The sequence below is a fragment of the Falco biarmicus genome, chromosome 2 (assembly GCF_023638135.1).
Source record: "Falco biarmicus isolate bFalBia1 chromosome 2, bFalBia1.pri, whole genome shotgun sequence".
Classification (NCBI taxonomy): Eukaryota; Metazoa; Chordata; class Aves; order Falconiformes; family Falconidae; genus Falco; species Falco biarmicus.
The window spans coordinates 4,797,458-4,812,800 of record NC_079289.1 but is presented as its reverse complement, the minus strand read 5'-3'; the positions used below and the strand labels follow the sequence as shown (position 1 = coordinate 4,812,800).

General features: G+C 47.1%; 1 protein-coding gene across 4 annotated transcripts in view; it reads right to left on the bottom strand.

The window, feature by feature from the left end:
* Window positions 1–900: 900 nt before the first annotated feature.
* USP35 (ubiquitin specific peptidase 35) overlaps window positions 901–15,343 on the bottom strand; it is a 30,093-nt gene continuing 15,650 nt past the window's right edge. For all 4 annotated transcript variants that reach the window (XM_056327003.1, XM_056327004.1, XM_056327002.1 and 1 more), the window contains exons 4-11: window positions 12,639–12,768; window positions 11,147–11,248; window positions 7,465–7,623; window positions 6,874–7,067; window positions 6,659–6,752; window positions 4,979–5,085; window positions 3,183–4,398; window positions 901–2,518 (exon numbers count right to left, since the gene is read on the bottom strand). In XM_056327003.1, the coding sequence (XP_056182978.1) occupies window positions 2,348–2,518; window positions 3,183–4,398; window positions 4,979–5,085; window positions 6,659–6,752; window positions 6,874–7,067; window positions 7,465–7,623; window positions 11,147–11,248; window positions 12,639–12,768 (2,173 nt within the window). In that variant the 3' untranslated portion in view covers window positions 901–2,347. The remainder of the gene's footprint in view (window positions 2,519–3,182; window positions 4,399–4,978; window positions 5,086–6,658; window positions 6,753–6,873; window positions 7,068–7,464; window positions 7,624–11,146; window positions 11,249–12,638; window positions 12,769–15,343) is intronic.

Below are 15,343 nucleotides of genomic sequence, written 5' to 3'. Positions count from 1 at the left end.
ATTATATGTTTATATAAATACATATTTATGCTATATGCATATATATATATAGTAATTATTTTGGGGAGAGGATCGTGGAGCAACTGTAGATAATTCTGTGAAAAGAGAGGCTCAAGGCTGAGCCCAAAAGGGAAGTCCAATGCTAAGAAGTATAGAAAATTAACAGGGACTAAACCAGACCACACCATTACACTGCTGAAACTATCCCGGCTGCCGCCCATGCTGAGCACTGTGGGCAGTTTGCCTCAGTTTGCCTCTGCTCGTCTCAGAAAATCTTGGGGGGAAAGCAGCAAGACATACTCAGGGAAGAGCACAGCTATGATACAGCCTCTCCATTTTCCCTGGTGGGTTGGTTATCTGCCTTGATTATTTAGATTAGGATCTCATCAGGGCAGAGACAGTCTCTTGCAAAAGCACCTTCCAGCACGCAGCCCAGATAATGCCTCCAGGTGACACTCCAGCACAAAGCAAGGAGCTGGCACCACAGCAACATGAAAGCTTTCAGCAACCTCTTTGGACAGGAGGTTCATAAAATTCTATTAATAACACCAGGAAACACCCGACTTCTTGTATAACTTCAGCTTTGGGTCCAAATTTATTTCTTCTTAGCACCGCTTCAGGTCTAGCGGACTTAAATAAAATGAACACACCCCACTGCTCATCTGAAAAAAAAAGAAAAAAAACACAACAGGATTGTGATCTGCATTCAGAGGGCACCTAGCTCTGGGCTGGGGGTCCCCATCCCACCTCTGCCTGCTCGCCTCTTCCAAGCCACTGCTCTGCAGGGTTGTCATGTGTCCATGAAGTTGGATGCTCATCTCCCATCAGCTTCTCCATCTCTTTTTTTGACCGATCAGCCCAAGAGCTATGAGTATTGCAATAAGACACTAAGCCTCTCTGTTGAATTAATTCATCTCCTTTATTTATATATAGGAAAGGCAATAAAAGAATATGATAGTATACACCAGAGATTTGATCCCAAGTGTCCTCTCTAGCAGACTTTCTGCTCGCATTATCCATAACAACATCTGTGCTTTGCTTTTTCCTCCACAGCAATACAGTATTCCCACCCCAGTACCCCACGGTCAGGATTAGGCCCTGCGCCCAGGACCTAAGGCACAAGTCTCTGCCACTTGAGCTAGAGAAATCTCTACTACAGGCGTGAGGGAGGAGCAGGCAGGGACAGCAGCTGGGGAGGGACATGGGAGGGAGCCATAGTCCTGTAGACACGCCGCCCAGGGCTTAGGTGGGCCACCTGCCACCAAAATCAGCCCCTGTCCCATTAATGGTTTACATAATACATTGGTTTACATAGTATGTATTTATACTGAGTTGATATATCTGGTTGGGCTACTGTCCTTGCAAATCAGCATTTAAAAAAATGAAATAGCTAGTGGGTTTGGGGAGGCTCTGTCGTTTGCTGCTCAGTTCAAGGTATCCCAAAGGAAAGCCCAAGTTTCAAAGGGCATATCCAGCCCAGAAATCCATGAGGTGACAGCAGCAGCAGGAGGCTAACCAAGTCCTAAAGACATGTCTGGAAAAACAGCTCTGTCTGGGCCGGCCACGTGCACAAACAGCATCCACACTGGTGACCACCAGTAACACAGCGGGGCCTCACTGGAGCCCAATAAAACCCAACTAGACCAGGTCAGTCCATCTTGGCTGGGGGGGTTTGTGCCCCTCAGTTTCTTTCAGGTGCTTTGCAATGCTACATAAAACCCCTCTGCTCCACCAGCTGTGACCAAGCTTGTGACCAAGCAGGCTTGCAAGCTCGCTGCCCCACCCGGTAAGTGTTGCCATGTTGGCTGCTTGGCATTTTTCAGCCTTTTCAGCCTTCCTCTACTTAGAGGTATGTCAAGGTGGGTTCTCAAAACCACATTAAAAAAAAAAACACACACACAAAAAAACCCCAACCACCAAGCAGAAATCCCTGCAAAACCAACTCAGTGCTAAGGGAAGGGCTGCAGACAGGACATGCATGGGATGTCTCCATCCCTGGGGTCCCACTGGGTCCATCTTCATCCCCATCTTAGTCCTCATCCCCTCCCCAGGCTGGTGGTGTGGCTCACAGCAGGCAAGACATGGCTGCGCTGAAGCAAAAGGGCACTTCTCTGAGCTGTCAGCAGCTGCTCATCTCCGCATTAGCTTAGTTACATTAAGGCGTGAAGACCAAGTGCATAGGAAGCGGTGGGACCCTCCGGGCACCTCCAAATCAGCCCCTGAGCCCTTTTCCACTGAAATGTTCCCCAAATCCTCCTCCAAGATGTTCATTGTCATCAGTGAGGAAGAGGAGCCTCTGGCTTCAGGTTGGCCCTGTGGACATCGACTATCTGGTTTAACCCGTTGGCTAGAAGACGAGTCCATGAAAGGAGCCGGATCCACCCCCGCCTGCTGCTGGGCTGCAGCCCCCTGATGAGTTGTCATCATCCTTGTCCCTGTCAAAGTCTCTCCACCACAGCGGGGATTTCGGCAAGGCAGAGATGTAGGCGGCTCTGTTCCTCGCTTCCTTTTCCTGCTCCTGGGAGAAGGAAAGGGGAGAAATAACACAAGGATACCTGCAGCCAAATGACCTGGGTGGGGGGATGCTCCCACCTTCCCCAAGGAGCTGGGAGCCCATTCGTTACCCCTGGGAGCCTCCTCCAAATTAAATCGGAGTGAGAAGGCCATGTGCTCATTTCTAGAGCTCGGCAAAAGGGATGCAGCAAAGCATTGCATCTCTCCAGAAATCAAAACCCAGCCCTTGCATGTCACCTCTGGGGGAGGAGGGACCCTTCACATTCCCCCGGGTGCAGCTCCTGTCCTGTGCAACACTGCTGTTCGGAAAGTATTGACTGCACCAGCTGACCAAAATCCATTCTGGTTTGCATTCCCAGCTCGCCCACCTTTCTCAGGCACTCAGAAGAAAAATTCCGGCAGAGCTGCCTGGGGTGGGCAACAGCAAGTCAACCCTGAGCATAGCCATAAGGTATCTTGCACCACCCTCAAGACCCAATTTCATCGGGAAACCACAACCTGTTTATACCTGGGTGCTAAAAAGGAAAAAGGATTTGGCTTCAGGGAGCGGGCACGTCTCTGCACGTGCAGATTTATCCGCAGGACACAACCTGGGTAGGTGGGAACGTGGCGCATGAGCTGGGCAGCCACAGGATCGCACCCGTGCTGTGCACGGCAGTGGGAGTTACCTGCAAGTAGAGGATGTTATCTTTGGAAATGGCTTCCATCAAGTCCTTATGGAGGGAGGGTTCACCGTGCAGGCGGCCGGCCTCGGCCAGAGCCTCATGCATCAGGCAGCTCTGCCTGCCCGGCCGCTGTCTGTAGAAGAGGACGTAGGCAGTGTCCTTGGGGAAGAAAGAGGTGATGTTGCTGACCGATTCAAAGGAGGAGAAGGAAACTCTGGTGTCATTGAAGAGGTACCACTGGATTTCAAAGTCCAATTGCTTGTCGGAGGCCAGTTTCGGTGCCCCGTCCCGGGGCTGCCCCTGAGGGATGGTGTCGGTGCACTCCCTGGAGTAGCAGTAATAGTGGCCGCTCTCGGAGGAGATGCCCGAATGCACCACCACACTGCAGAGGTCATACACCACAGACATGAAGCCGCTTCCCGCAGTGGCCGTGGCCTTCTCACGCTGGCAAACCTCCTCAGTTTCCTCCGGGGTGACAAGGATGGGCAGCTTGAGCACCACAGGGATGGAGACATTGTCCAAGATCTTCTTCCTCTTCATAGTCCGTGGGTCGAAGGAGAACCGCAGCAGCGTGAGGATGAGGTAGTGCGGACCCTCCGTCAGCTCCGCCACCTTCTCGGCATCCTGCAAGGACGCGCATTTCTCACAGTGGTATTTATTCTCCGCTGTCAATCTCTCCGGGGATAGAAAATAGTTGATTAAATCTGGGACGGACCTGGAGTCCTTGGGAGTACATGCCTGCTCCCCAAAAGCTGAGAGAGGGTCTTTGGCTGCATCCACACCAACGGCATTGCCACTTAAGGGATTTGCTGCTTCTCCTGGCTCCTGGAAACCCAATGTTTCCACTGGCATCGGTGGGGCTGCAGGTTCTCCAGCCATGGGAGCCTTCCTCCGGATCCAGAGAGACCCGGTAAGCTGGCTTGGGTTTTCAGGAGGCTCAATAAATTGTGGGCCAATTTCTTCCACTGGTAAAACAGATGTGCTCCCACGCACGTGCCTGTCCGATGGAGGAAAAGCCAGGGACAGGTCTGTGAAGGCTTCTTCTCGGGAAGAGACATTCAGACACTTCAAACAGCGGATCTTTGTCATCATTTTACCCCCAAACATCTTCTCAATCAATGTCTTGTTTAAGTAATGATGCTCTACTGCCTGAGACATCAAGCTGGATTCCTTGAGCTTCTGGTAGATCCTTTTCCCGGTTTTTTCTTCTTCGTGTAACCTTTGGCAGCAGAAAAAAAAAAGGCTGCGTTATGCACGGATACACCACCAAGAGGCAATTTCTAAAGTACGGTTTCTGTTCTTCACTCCAAGGGGTTAATCCGGGTTAACCTGCCTGTTCCCAGGTGTCTGGCACTTTGGGAGCAAGGGGAGGTGCTGGGCAGGGTTTGGGAACCAGAGGTCTCCATGTGCCACTGACCCCCCACTTGTAGAGGGATTGCTGGGACACCCAAGATTTGGGATTTCTAGGGAAGAGAAAGGGAAAAATCAACATTGTACAGAGGAGCCTGGGTGTCTTGTGAGGCAAATCTCTAAACTTGGTACAATCCCCTTGGCCTTCAGAGCAAAGGCAGAAAGTTTCACGCAGAACTAAGTTCTGACCTTACTCCTAAGCCAGCCCAAAGAGGGTTTGACCGAGGAGCCCCAGACCAATCTCACCACCTTTCACCCCAAGCCTCCACTGTCCCAGCTCCTCTGGGTCTCAGCCGCTGGCCCCGTTTGCATGTGGGTCAGCGTTAAACATCGCAGCCTAGGGACGCCCGTGTCACCAGGCTCTGAAACCACCAGCGCTCACCACGTACCGGTCCAGCAAGTACTTGAGATACTCCGAGCAGTCCTGCTGAGCACCAGGGGTGAACCAGGGTGGCCAGGAGGCAGAGAGGAAACTCTCGGGTGAGATGGCAGGTCGCTGGCAGCAACACAGAAGAAGTGCATTAATCCTAGGGATCTGGTTCTCACCTCCAACAGGGGAATGGAGAGGGAAGAGGAGGTTCTTTCTGGCTGTTTCACTGGGAGCAAGGTACACTTGTGTGCCTGACAAGGTCCCCTTTTTTTTCCCCTACAAACGCTAATCCCAAGACTTTCTTGCTTTGCTGCAAGCCAGGACAATACGGATGAATTTCAGCCATTATTTTACATATACTTCTATAAAATATCCATTTCTTCTTTCAGTTTTAGAATTGTTTATTGGCCTGACCCAGAGACTTCTACTTAATTCAGCCTGAGTTTAATTTGATGCTCCATTTAATTTGATCAGAATCTCTCTCACCAAATCCTTTCATAGGAAAAAAACAAAGCAAAAAATCCACTAAACTTCCACTCATCATTCTGAGCACTACAGGCAGGTAATCTGCATTACCAGATAATGTAATCGCTGCCGTTGGGAAGCAGATGCCTAATTAACATGGAAAAAGACCCATCTTTGGCAAAGAAGAGACTTTAAGAACAGCCTGAAGAAGAAAAATAACTAGAAGGCTATTAGGAAATTAGCGGTAAACTATTAACCATAAACTACACACAAGCGAATATGCTTCTGTATTTGCTCATCACAGATCACAGACACCCCAACCTACCGTCAAAAGCTAGACTCTTCTATGACCAAATATTAAATCTAAGAGGCTGTTTATATTTTGCCCCCAAAAGTCATCTGTGATGACATAATAACACAATGCAAGAAGCCAGCTCTGTCACTCAAGGCGTGGAAAACAGAAACCCATGTGACTGGTTTCACAGCAAGAGAAAATTCCCTGGACTTTCAAAATTATGTCTTTCTAGGGACAGAAAGTTACAATTTCAAGAGAAGAGCTAGATATGACCTAGCTGTATCTCCAGGAGTCACTCATATTACATTCCATGTTCGTCAAGAAAGCATTCATAATTAATTTGTTCAAGGGTGTTATTTTTACTTTACTTTCCCTCACATACAGAGGATTCAAAGCATCTGGAATCTAAGGGGATCATTACTACTACTACTACTACTACTACTACTACTACTACTACTACTACTACTACTACTACTACTACTACACCACTTTTAAGGCAATTTTCACTGATAATTTGTGCTTTACTGTGAAGCAAGGGGACAGGTGAGCTGCTCCAGTCTTCCTCCTCATTGCACAGCAAGGAATAAAAACCTCTGCTTTAGATCAACAGGCTTTTCAACTGGCCACATACGTAAACTATTACCAAATGGACTTCATCGTCAAAACTACTTGTTATTACAGAAGTCCAGCCCAGCAAGACCACAGGCTGAAGACAGGCAGCCTGATGTGAACACAGCTCACTTTCATGGGTGATAGGAGCTTGCCTCCTCCACCCTGAAAATTAGTCTCCTTCATATAAACAAAAATTTGTGCTGTTATAAAAACCCACCAAGATCCACAGCTCCTTATCAGTACGTTGGAGTCGGCAGGAAGCAACTTGGAGACGAGCCTTTCCGCTGCCGACAGTCCAAACAAATAACTAGAACATGAAATAATTACCTGACTGTGCTCCAAAAACGCAAAGAGCCACTGGAGCTTTGTCATCAGGGGCTGGGAGTTGCCCTCGGTTAAATTCAACACTGAATGTCGAAAGCTGCAAAAGAGAAACAGAGATGCAAACTGTCAGATGGAAAATCAGTGCAGGACACGCAATGCCGGTGCAATGAGCAGCCTCTGTAGCTGTCTTGAGTGGGAGCAAGGAGGCAAAAACTCACTCCGAAGCCATGAAAAGAGACTGTATGATGCTGTTCATGTAGCAGGTGTTTCCCAAGTTAATTAACCCGATCTTTCCCGTCTCTGATTTGGATGCCAGGCGTGGGTAGAAGCAGGCCAGCTCGTTCTTCTGGGAGGTCCAGGCATTTTGCCCCAAGAGATGTTTAATCCGGTCTTCATTTGGAATAGGAAGAGCCTTGGAAAGAAAGCTCTGTGTTACAAATCATTCTCTTTCCATGTGAAGAATGGGCAACTATGAAACTCCTCTGCTAGAGGTGTTCAAGCAACTCGTTTCCTCTGCTCTTCGCATGAACATGCACCCATGGGAGGAAGCGTTTAGCTGCTAGTATTAGTACTTTAGAGGCATGCAAGATTGAAGCTATAGCTAAAACCCACAGGCACAATCAGGACCTTCCCTCAGCTTACCTACATGAGGCTCAAACTCAGAATTTGAAACGCTTTCTTCTACACAATTTGAGGTGTTGAGGTTAGGACATCCCTACTGGTAGGACAGTGCCTCTGCATTAGGCTGCGAACTAAGATGCCATTTCCATATGGAAAACAGAAAAATGCCCAAGAGGTGCATGTCTTACTTTAACTGCTTCTAGGACTGGTTCGTAGAGATCTGGAAATCCTGAGAAGCGGAAGAACATGCAGTGGATGAGCTCAGCCAGCTGCTCCAGGGAGCTGGTGGCAGAGTTGGAGTCTTCCTTCTTCAGAGAGGCCACCAGCCTGGGGATGTGAGGAAGCAGCTGGAAAAGGAAAATTCACTACATCAAAAAAGGCTCTGAATTACTCGCAGAGCTTTAATACACATGCAGGGGAATGAGATTCACCCCCAGGCAGAAAGGACAGGCAACAGCAGTTGACTTCAGTCCCCTTCTGGACCGCATCCTTCACCCTATGATCTCAACAGCAGTTCTTCTGTTGACTTCAGTAGTGCAAACACTATAGAACTCAGAGGGTTTCGTGGTGCACGACACCTGCAAGTTTGTGCTGCTGCTTTGCCGTGCTGCAACAACCAGTCTTTGTGCAGACCAACCTCTACTGAATCACATACGCACGGTGGAAAGGAGCGTTACAGGATGACTGCCAAGCGCAGGGATCCAAACCTGTGACACAGATGAATTAGCCTACAAGAAGTGTTGTCTGGTGTGCAATATTTTATTTTATACTGTATAAACTGAGCGGGAACTGGTATGGCTGGATGGGTGGCGGCAGGCACATAAATAGCACGGGTTATTTTGCTTTCATTGAGGACATTTAAAAATGAACAAGCAGGCACAAACGCAAATGATACGTTGCTCACAGGCACCCTCTGCTGACCCCGCAGCTGCACAGAGAATTAATAACCTATTTCCAACCCTGCAGATGTGCTAGAGTGACCCCAGGCACTTACGCAACCTTTTTCATATTTATATTTTATGTTATTTTTACCCCAGAACAATCCTGGAGTAGAATTCTCTGGATCCTCAGTCTGGCCATTTCCTGATCCTATCTTCCTCCCTTAGTCTCCCTCTCTTCTTTCTCTCCCTGTCTCTCTCTCTCTTCCCCCCAAAAAAAAAAAATGTTGGAGATTTTAACTACTTCCCTTCCAACAGGAAAGTTTCCTTCGGAAGCGAATGAATCCCAGTACCAATATTTTGCCAAGCTGTGATGGGAACAATTCTCAAAACCTTTCCAAAGTGCCAGGGCAAACACAAAAAGCTAAAAAGCAAGACAGGTTTGTGCACTGTTTTTTAAAAATAGAGGAGGAAATTTATGCTTGCTAGGCTGCAGATGGAAACTTCAGGCCAAGAGCAACCGACAGCTTTTGGAGTGTTTCAAAATTTGGACGCCCAACTGAAGACAATCCTTTGGAATGACCCTATTTTTAGAAACCAAAGAGTTTCTCAAGAAATTCAGGCTCATTTAAAGTGTCTCCAGCTGAGGAATGAAAAAACATCAGATGAAAATGTCAGCTAGCTTACTTTTTTCCAGCCTTATCTGTTTATTCTGTGAACTTTAGGTGAAAAGCCAAATTAAGGACTCTAATGAAAAAGTATAAAATCAAACATTAATAGGAGTAATTTTCCATTACTGCTTTTATCAGTCCAATCACTGCAAGCATGCCTTTGCTTTCAGCCTTGCTTTTTAATTACAGCATTCCAGGGATGCCAGCAAGACGCAGAGCCGTGCCTTAGTGTCAACAGCAAAATAAAATATAAAATATCACTGTAGAAAAGAAAAGAGGAGATTTAAATACTTCTAAGAGTGGGTTTTGCTTTTAACAGTGGGGAGTTCATGAAGTGAAAGTGTTCTGATCCAGTCGTCAAGTCTTACTGCACGGGTGTTGTACAGTGCTTTGTAAGACAACCCATCACTTCAAGAAATGGTAATAGGTGCCACATGTTGGTGACAATCTGAAGTCACACGTGGGAAGGGGCCCACCGAGGCCAATGGACAGTCAGGCACCTGCTTACGTGTCCTGGTTTTGGCTGGGATAGAGTGAGTTTTCTTCCTAGCAGCTGGGGGAGTGCTGGGGTTTGGATTCAGAATGAGAATAACGTTGATAACATGCTGGTGGTTTAGTCCTCGCTAAGTAGTGCTTACCCTAAACCAAGGACTTTTCAGTTTCCCATCTGCTGCCAACGAGGAGGTGCACAACAAGCCAGGAGGGAGCATAACCAGGACGGCTGACCCAAACTAGCCAAAGGGATATTCCATACCATATGTTGTCATGCTCAGTGTGTATATGGGGGGGACTTGGCTGGCAGGTGCCGATTGCTGCTGGGGACTGGCTGGGCACGGGTCAGCAGGTGATGAGCGACTGTGTTGTGCATCACTTGTCTTTCTTGGGGTTTATCTCTTTCTCGTTTTTGGTTGTCTCCCTTTTCATTACAATTATTACTGTTACATTATTATTATCATTATCATTATAATCATCATTATTTTTGATGTTGTTGTTAGCTATTGTTGTTATTATTATTAATATATTTCAATTATAAAACTGTTCTTATCTGAACGCATGGGTTTTACTGTTTTTCCAGGTCTCCTCCCCATCCTACTGGGGATCGGGGGGGTAAGAGGGCAGCTGCATGGTACCCAGTTGCTGGCTGGGGTTAAACCATAACATTAGGAAACACCAGGGGCTGTTTAAGAATATATTCCCTGTCCTCCACTGCCTGAGCCCTCTGAGATGCTCTCAATGCAAAGGCTTCGCCTAACGCATCCCAAAACCAGAGTACCAACATCTACCACACCTCAGCTGAAAGGGTGAGAACAAATACAGGGCCATATCTTCTAAACCTGCCCACGAAACTACATCCCAAGCCAGCCTGGGTCAACATAGTCCCACTCACCCTCCTGCCCCAGGCCACCGCTCCACCTCCTCCCCTTTCCTTCTCCAGGCAGCAGCAATAGTGCAGGTTTGTGGGTGGCCCAGACCAAGCTGGGCAATACCGACCATCAGCAGTTTCTGCTCGGTTAGGTTCCACCAGGGCTTCTTCCACCATACACTTCAGCACACAGCCGTACAAATGGCTCAGCACAAGGGAGAGTGATTGGGAGAAGCAAGTGGTCTAAGAGCAAGAGCAGGGAAGAGAGGAATCTCCTCTTCCACCTGCAGGACTGGCAAACACCAGGTGAAAATGACTGCAAGAACACTGCAGCCACTGCTGATGAGACCCTCAGCATAGCTTGACAGGTCATCCAATATATTTGCATTAACTGCATCCTCAGCTGGTGGGCTTTGAAGTTGAGAGAGGACCATGGGGGTGCACTTGCCCACAGACATCACTCCTCCAGCTAGTAGAGCACCACAGAAAAAAAGCGGAGCATGAACACTCCAAACCCAGAAAGGTCAAGCCCCAAACAGCTTTATTCTCATTTATCCCTGGGGATGAGCCATCAAGCTGGTAAGTCTTGAGAGAAATGGGAGGAGCCATCAGAGGAGAAAGCCTCATTTCTCCTCTGCACCTTGTTCTCTGACATAGGTTGGTTGTTCTGTCTCTGGTAACTAACTCTTTTTAGGCTCAGGACTTACCTCCACACCTCAGCACTGACTCCATGGTGCCCAAAAAGCTGTCTGGGCTGCAGGTGAGGCTACCTGCAGCTGCCAGGGCAGGCTACAAGTGGATGGACAGGGTTGGGTTTACATCACTCGGTGAAATCAAGCAGATGAGGGAAATAGTCTCCAATATCCCAGCACCTTCGGTTCCCTCCAACCCACGTTGCCCTACGCCATGGTTACGCTCAGGGTAATGTCCTCATTTGAGATGCCACATGCCACCTTACCAAGTGAAATGCCTCGTGCGAGTGCTGGAAGCTCAGCAGCATATACTGCAGGACAGACAAAGCCCCCTCTCTCACGACAGGGTACAGCAGCTTGGAGAAGACCTGGTGGGGGAGAATAAAGCAAATGAGAAGGCAGGATGGCACCACAACACGCAGGAGAAGGGGCTGGCAGGAAAGAAAAGCACTGGCTGTCTGCCACAGCTGCTGGTCTGTCCTGCTCCACACTGGATATTGAAGCAGCCAGGTCTCCAGAATCATCTCCTGTCCAGAGCATCGCCTCAGGGCATCCGAAAAATGCCGTGTGAGTCATCCTCACTCTTTCAGGCTTGCTCGACGCCTGGCCCAGCAAGGTGCAGACCCCTATAACACCCCTGTGTCTCTGTGCCTCCTGATGGGCGAGGCTGTGCCAGCACAGAGGGATGCGGGATTTTCTAAAATGTGCCTCTTCTGTTTTAGTGTGGTATTTGGAACATTTATCATTAACCTTTCAGGCAAAGAGAGAGAAAGCAAAGGGCTTTTTCAAAGGCTAAGTAATGATATTTATGCTGATTTATGGAAAATGGCATAAATTGACAATGCCCTCTACCCCTTTCAGATTATACTTCTGAGAGTTTCCAAAAATCACATGTTAGTTTAAGGGCTGTGTCCCTTTCCTATGCATTAACAACAAAAGGAAAGATAAAGAAAAGCTGGAGGTACTTGGCTTCTCTCCCACTGCTCAGTGCACGTGGGGGATCACAGGGACAAATGCAGTTATTGACAGTGTTCCAATACTGGTAATTATGGTCTTGATAACTTCTATGCTGGCTTCCACTGGAGGCTCAGCCAGGCGTTATCCCCGTTACACAAGGGAGGGAATAGCAGGACCACGGCGTGGACGATATCCTTGAAGTGAAGAATTTCAGCACTTGGTCACAGGGTATTCAGGGAGCGGCAAGTAGTCACTGCCAAAACAGGTGATGGCAATAGCAGCGGGGGCTTTATCTGCACTACTAAATGAACTAGGGCTGGGGCACAGGCTTTAAAACCGACCTGTGACTGTGTATGTGCCTTGCCCGTGCTGACCAGCACTGATCCAGGCACAGCTGAAGGAAAGCATGTCACATTCCCTAAGCTGGGTATTACAAGAGCTCCCAATAGTTCAAGAAGGGAAACAGTTGGTTGGCTTGAAAATCCTTGGCTTCTTTTATTTCATCACCTTTCAGATATCAGTACCTCTGCATACCAAGACCTAAAGAACTGCGGGTTATTCTGGAGAGCGTCATTCCTAGCTGCAAAACCAGTATCAGCCCACCATGCCATACACAGCAACTCAGTATTCGTAGAGGGTGCAGGGGACACAACGGTCCCTTCAAAACCCCTTGGGGACAGCACACTGTTTTCTCTACACCTCGAGTCACATCTCATCCTCATTCAGTTAAAAGGCAACAAGATACCTCAGGTGCAAGGAGAAAGCTGTTGTTCACATTCATGTTTAAAAGAGCCCACTGACCTTTTCAATTTTCAAAAGAGTAACCTCAATCAAGATGCTAAACTTTTTCACCGCAGCCAAACCCTTCAGCAGGGCAATGATCCACTTGTCTATGTTCTTTCCCAGGGGCCAGGACACCCAGTCAATCATCCTGAAATGAAATACAAACTCTTAAAAGGAAACTCAATGCACATGTTGTGAAAGCCAAGCTCCACTCTGGGTTAAACCTCCTCCAAATTTGCGTCTGGTCAGTGGGATGACCAAGTAAGAGACAAGCTCTTCATAAGGCGTTTCACATGTTACTCAGAGCACAACGGAGCCTGAAGTGGAATTACCCCAGTGTCACCAACATGCTGTGGTTCATCAGAGGGACAGACCCAAGCCCACAGAAGAAAGTGGGGATTTCTTCCAGTAACATCAATCAACTTGAGTTCAAGTTTTTCATGCTGATACAATGCTCTATGTCACCTGTGTGAGATGTAGATCAAGGTCTTTGCATTGTCACCGTTAGAAAACAAGTGATACCGGTATGATCTCTGTGTTGTTACTGGTAAGGAAAAAACGCTCAGATACAGATCTTTTAATTCCTGCATGAGAAACATGGATTTCCAAAAACACGTTAAAAAAAAATAGTACTGGTAACCCTAATAGAAGCTAGATATTCCTGAATGTCACAGCTAACAAATTTCATCTATAGCCATTCAACAAACATGTTGTCATTTTTCCACAAGTAACAAGTACTTTACAGAAGTAACTCATTAAAAAAAAAAAACACCTCAGACTAGGTGATGACACATTGTTTCTGTTTAAGTTTAAACAAAAATGGGAGGTAACTAGGGCTGGGGATCTCCAAAAGTCAAACCAACCATTTCAGTACCTTTAGTTTGAAGGTATCCCAGATCTCCGGTCTCCCACCTCAGTCCAGCTGTCTTACCCAGTCAGTCCCTTTTGCCTATCAGCCTGTATCTCGTGCAAAATAGATGAAGAGAACACAGCTAGCTAACTGCCACAAGGCAAAGAGCAGGAATAAGTGCGGTCTACAAGGCACTGGAAAAATAAAAAGCTAGCAATAAAGAAAACTTGAAGAGCAGAATATGTTGGGATGTTGAGAAATACCACAAGCCAAGCTAACCTGGGTAATTAAGCGAATCCCAGAAAAGCTCCCACAGACATTTGCATCAGAGGAGAGTAAGGAAAGCCACGCAATCACTGTATACAGAAGATGTGGTGGTGATTAAGCCATGATATGGCCTCTAGATGGGACGTGCAAACTAAACACATACTCTGCCTCCATTTTCAGCCAGAGGAAGGAATTGATCAGGGTGACAAAGAGGAGGCAGATAAAAGATTTGAGAATGGAAACAAAAGCAACAGCAGCGGATGTGAAAGCAAAACGTGAAGAGCTCATGAACTCCAAACAAAAGGAGCTGGTCATTTCCCTCAGGTAAACTTCAACTCTGGTGAGTTTTAATGACTCTGTTAACTCTGGCGTGGTGTTTTATGTGGGAAGAACAGGAATACAGTTCCTATAATGAAGGCAGGCAACAAGGGGATGACTGGGAAGAAGGGATAGCATGCCACAGGGGGTTACCATAAGTGCCAAAGTCAGGTTTGTCAGGATATACGAATTTCTAGTCAAAGGACAGAAATAGATCACATCTGACTGGCTATCTGAAAGGAGTTTACAAACAAGGTTCTTCAGGATCTAATTCTGTTAGCACAAACATCCTGAACATGGCTGTGAAACTTGTGATGATGCAAAGCTGGGAGGTGTTATCAACACAAGAGGAGGATCAAAGTATCATGAGGAAAACCCTCAGGATTAGAAATGTAAAACTGGGAGGAAATGTCTCAAAATGCGTGCAAGAAAGGGATGCTACATGATGGTAACTCGTCTGCTTGAAGACGATCAGCCAGACACCAGGTGACTACAAGTTCCCAGTGTAACAGTAGACATGGAGAAGACCAGCACCATGCCGTGGTGCATGGAAAAGGTGTTTTCTATGGCAAAACGATGACCTCTCAAGCTGTTCTCTAAGGCCACGATGAACTGCACCTGGAACATGGTGCACAAACATCATCATCCACGTCCCAGACCAATGAACTGAAGTGGGAGCTGGTGCAGAAAAAGCCTGTTAAGGTGATCAGGGAAATGAAGAACATTTCCTGCAAGAAAAGCTTAAAATAACCTGGCTTGTTTAGCACAGCCGCAGGAAAGCAGAGATGGGAAGGGACAGCTCTGCCTGCATACACTGAAGGAATAAACAACAGGGAGGCAAAAGAGCTATTTCAGCTATTTATGTTGGCACAAGATCAATTAAACTATAAGATGGCCAGAAATACATAGAGGCTGGCTATTAGAAGAGAGATTTGAACCATTAAAGCAGCCCGGTGGTGGAACAGCTATGGAAGAAGAGCAGTGGGAGCAGAAGCCCCTCCTGCTGTGAGGAGTGGAGTTGAACATTCATGAAAGGGGTCTGTAATGTCAGCGCCTATAAAGCAAGGAGATGGAGCCAGAGATCCAAAGGTCCCTCTTCACCCTATCTTCTTTTACGCAGGCATAAAACACATACAAATGAATTTGTGAAAGGAAAAGGATCGTCATTAAAAAAACATTTATATAAAATCTTTTTGTGCCCTCGTCTGTTAATAACGATGTAATTTGGCTACCTTGCCATGCTATTTTATTGGAATGAAAAAGTTAACTTACCCGCACAGATGCTTGT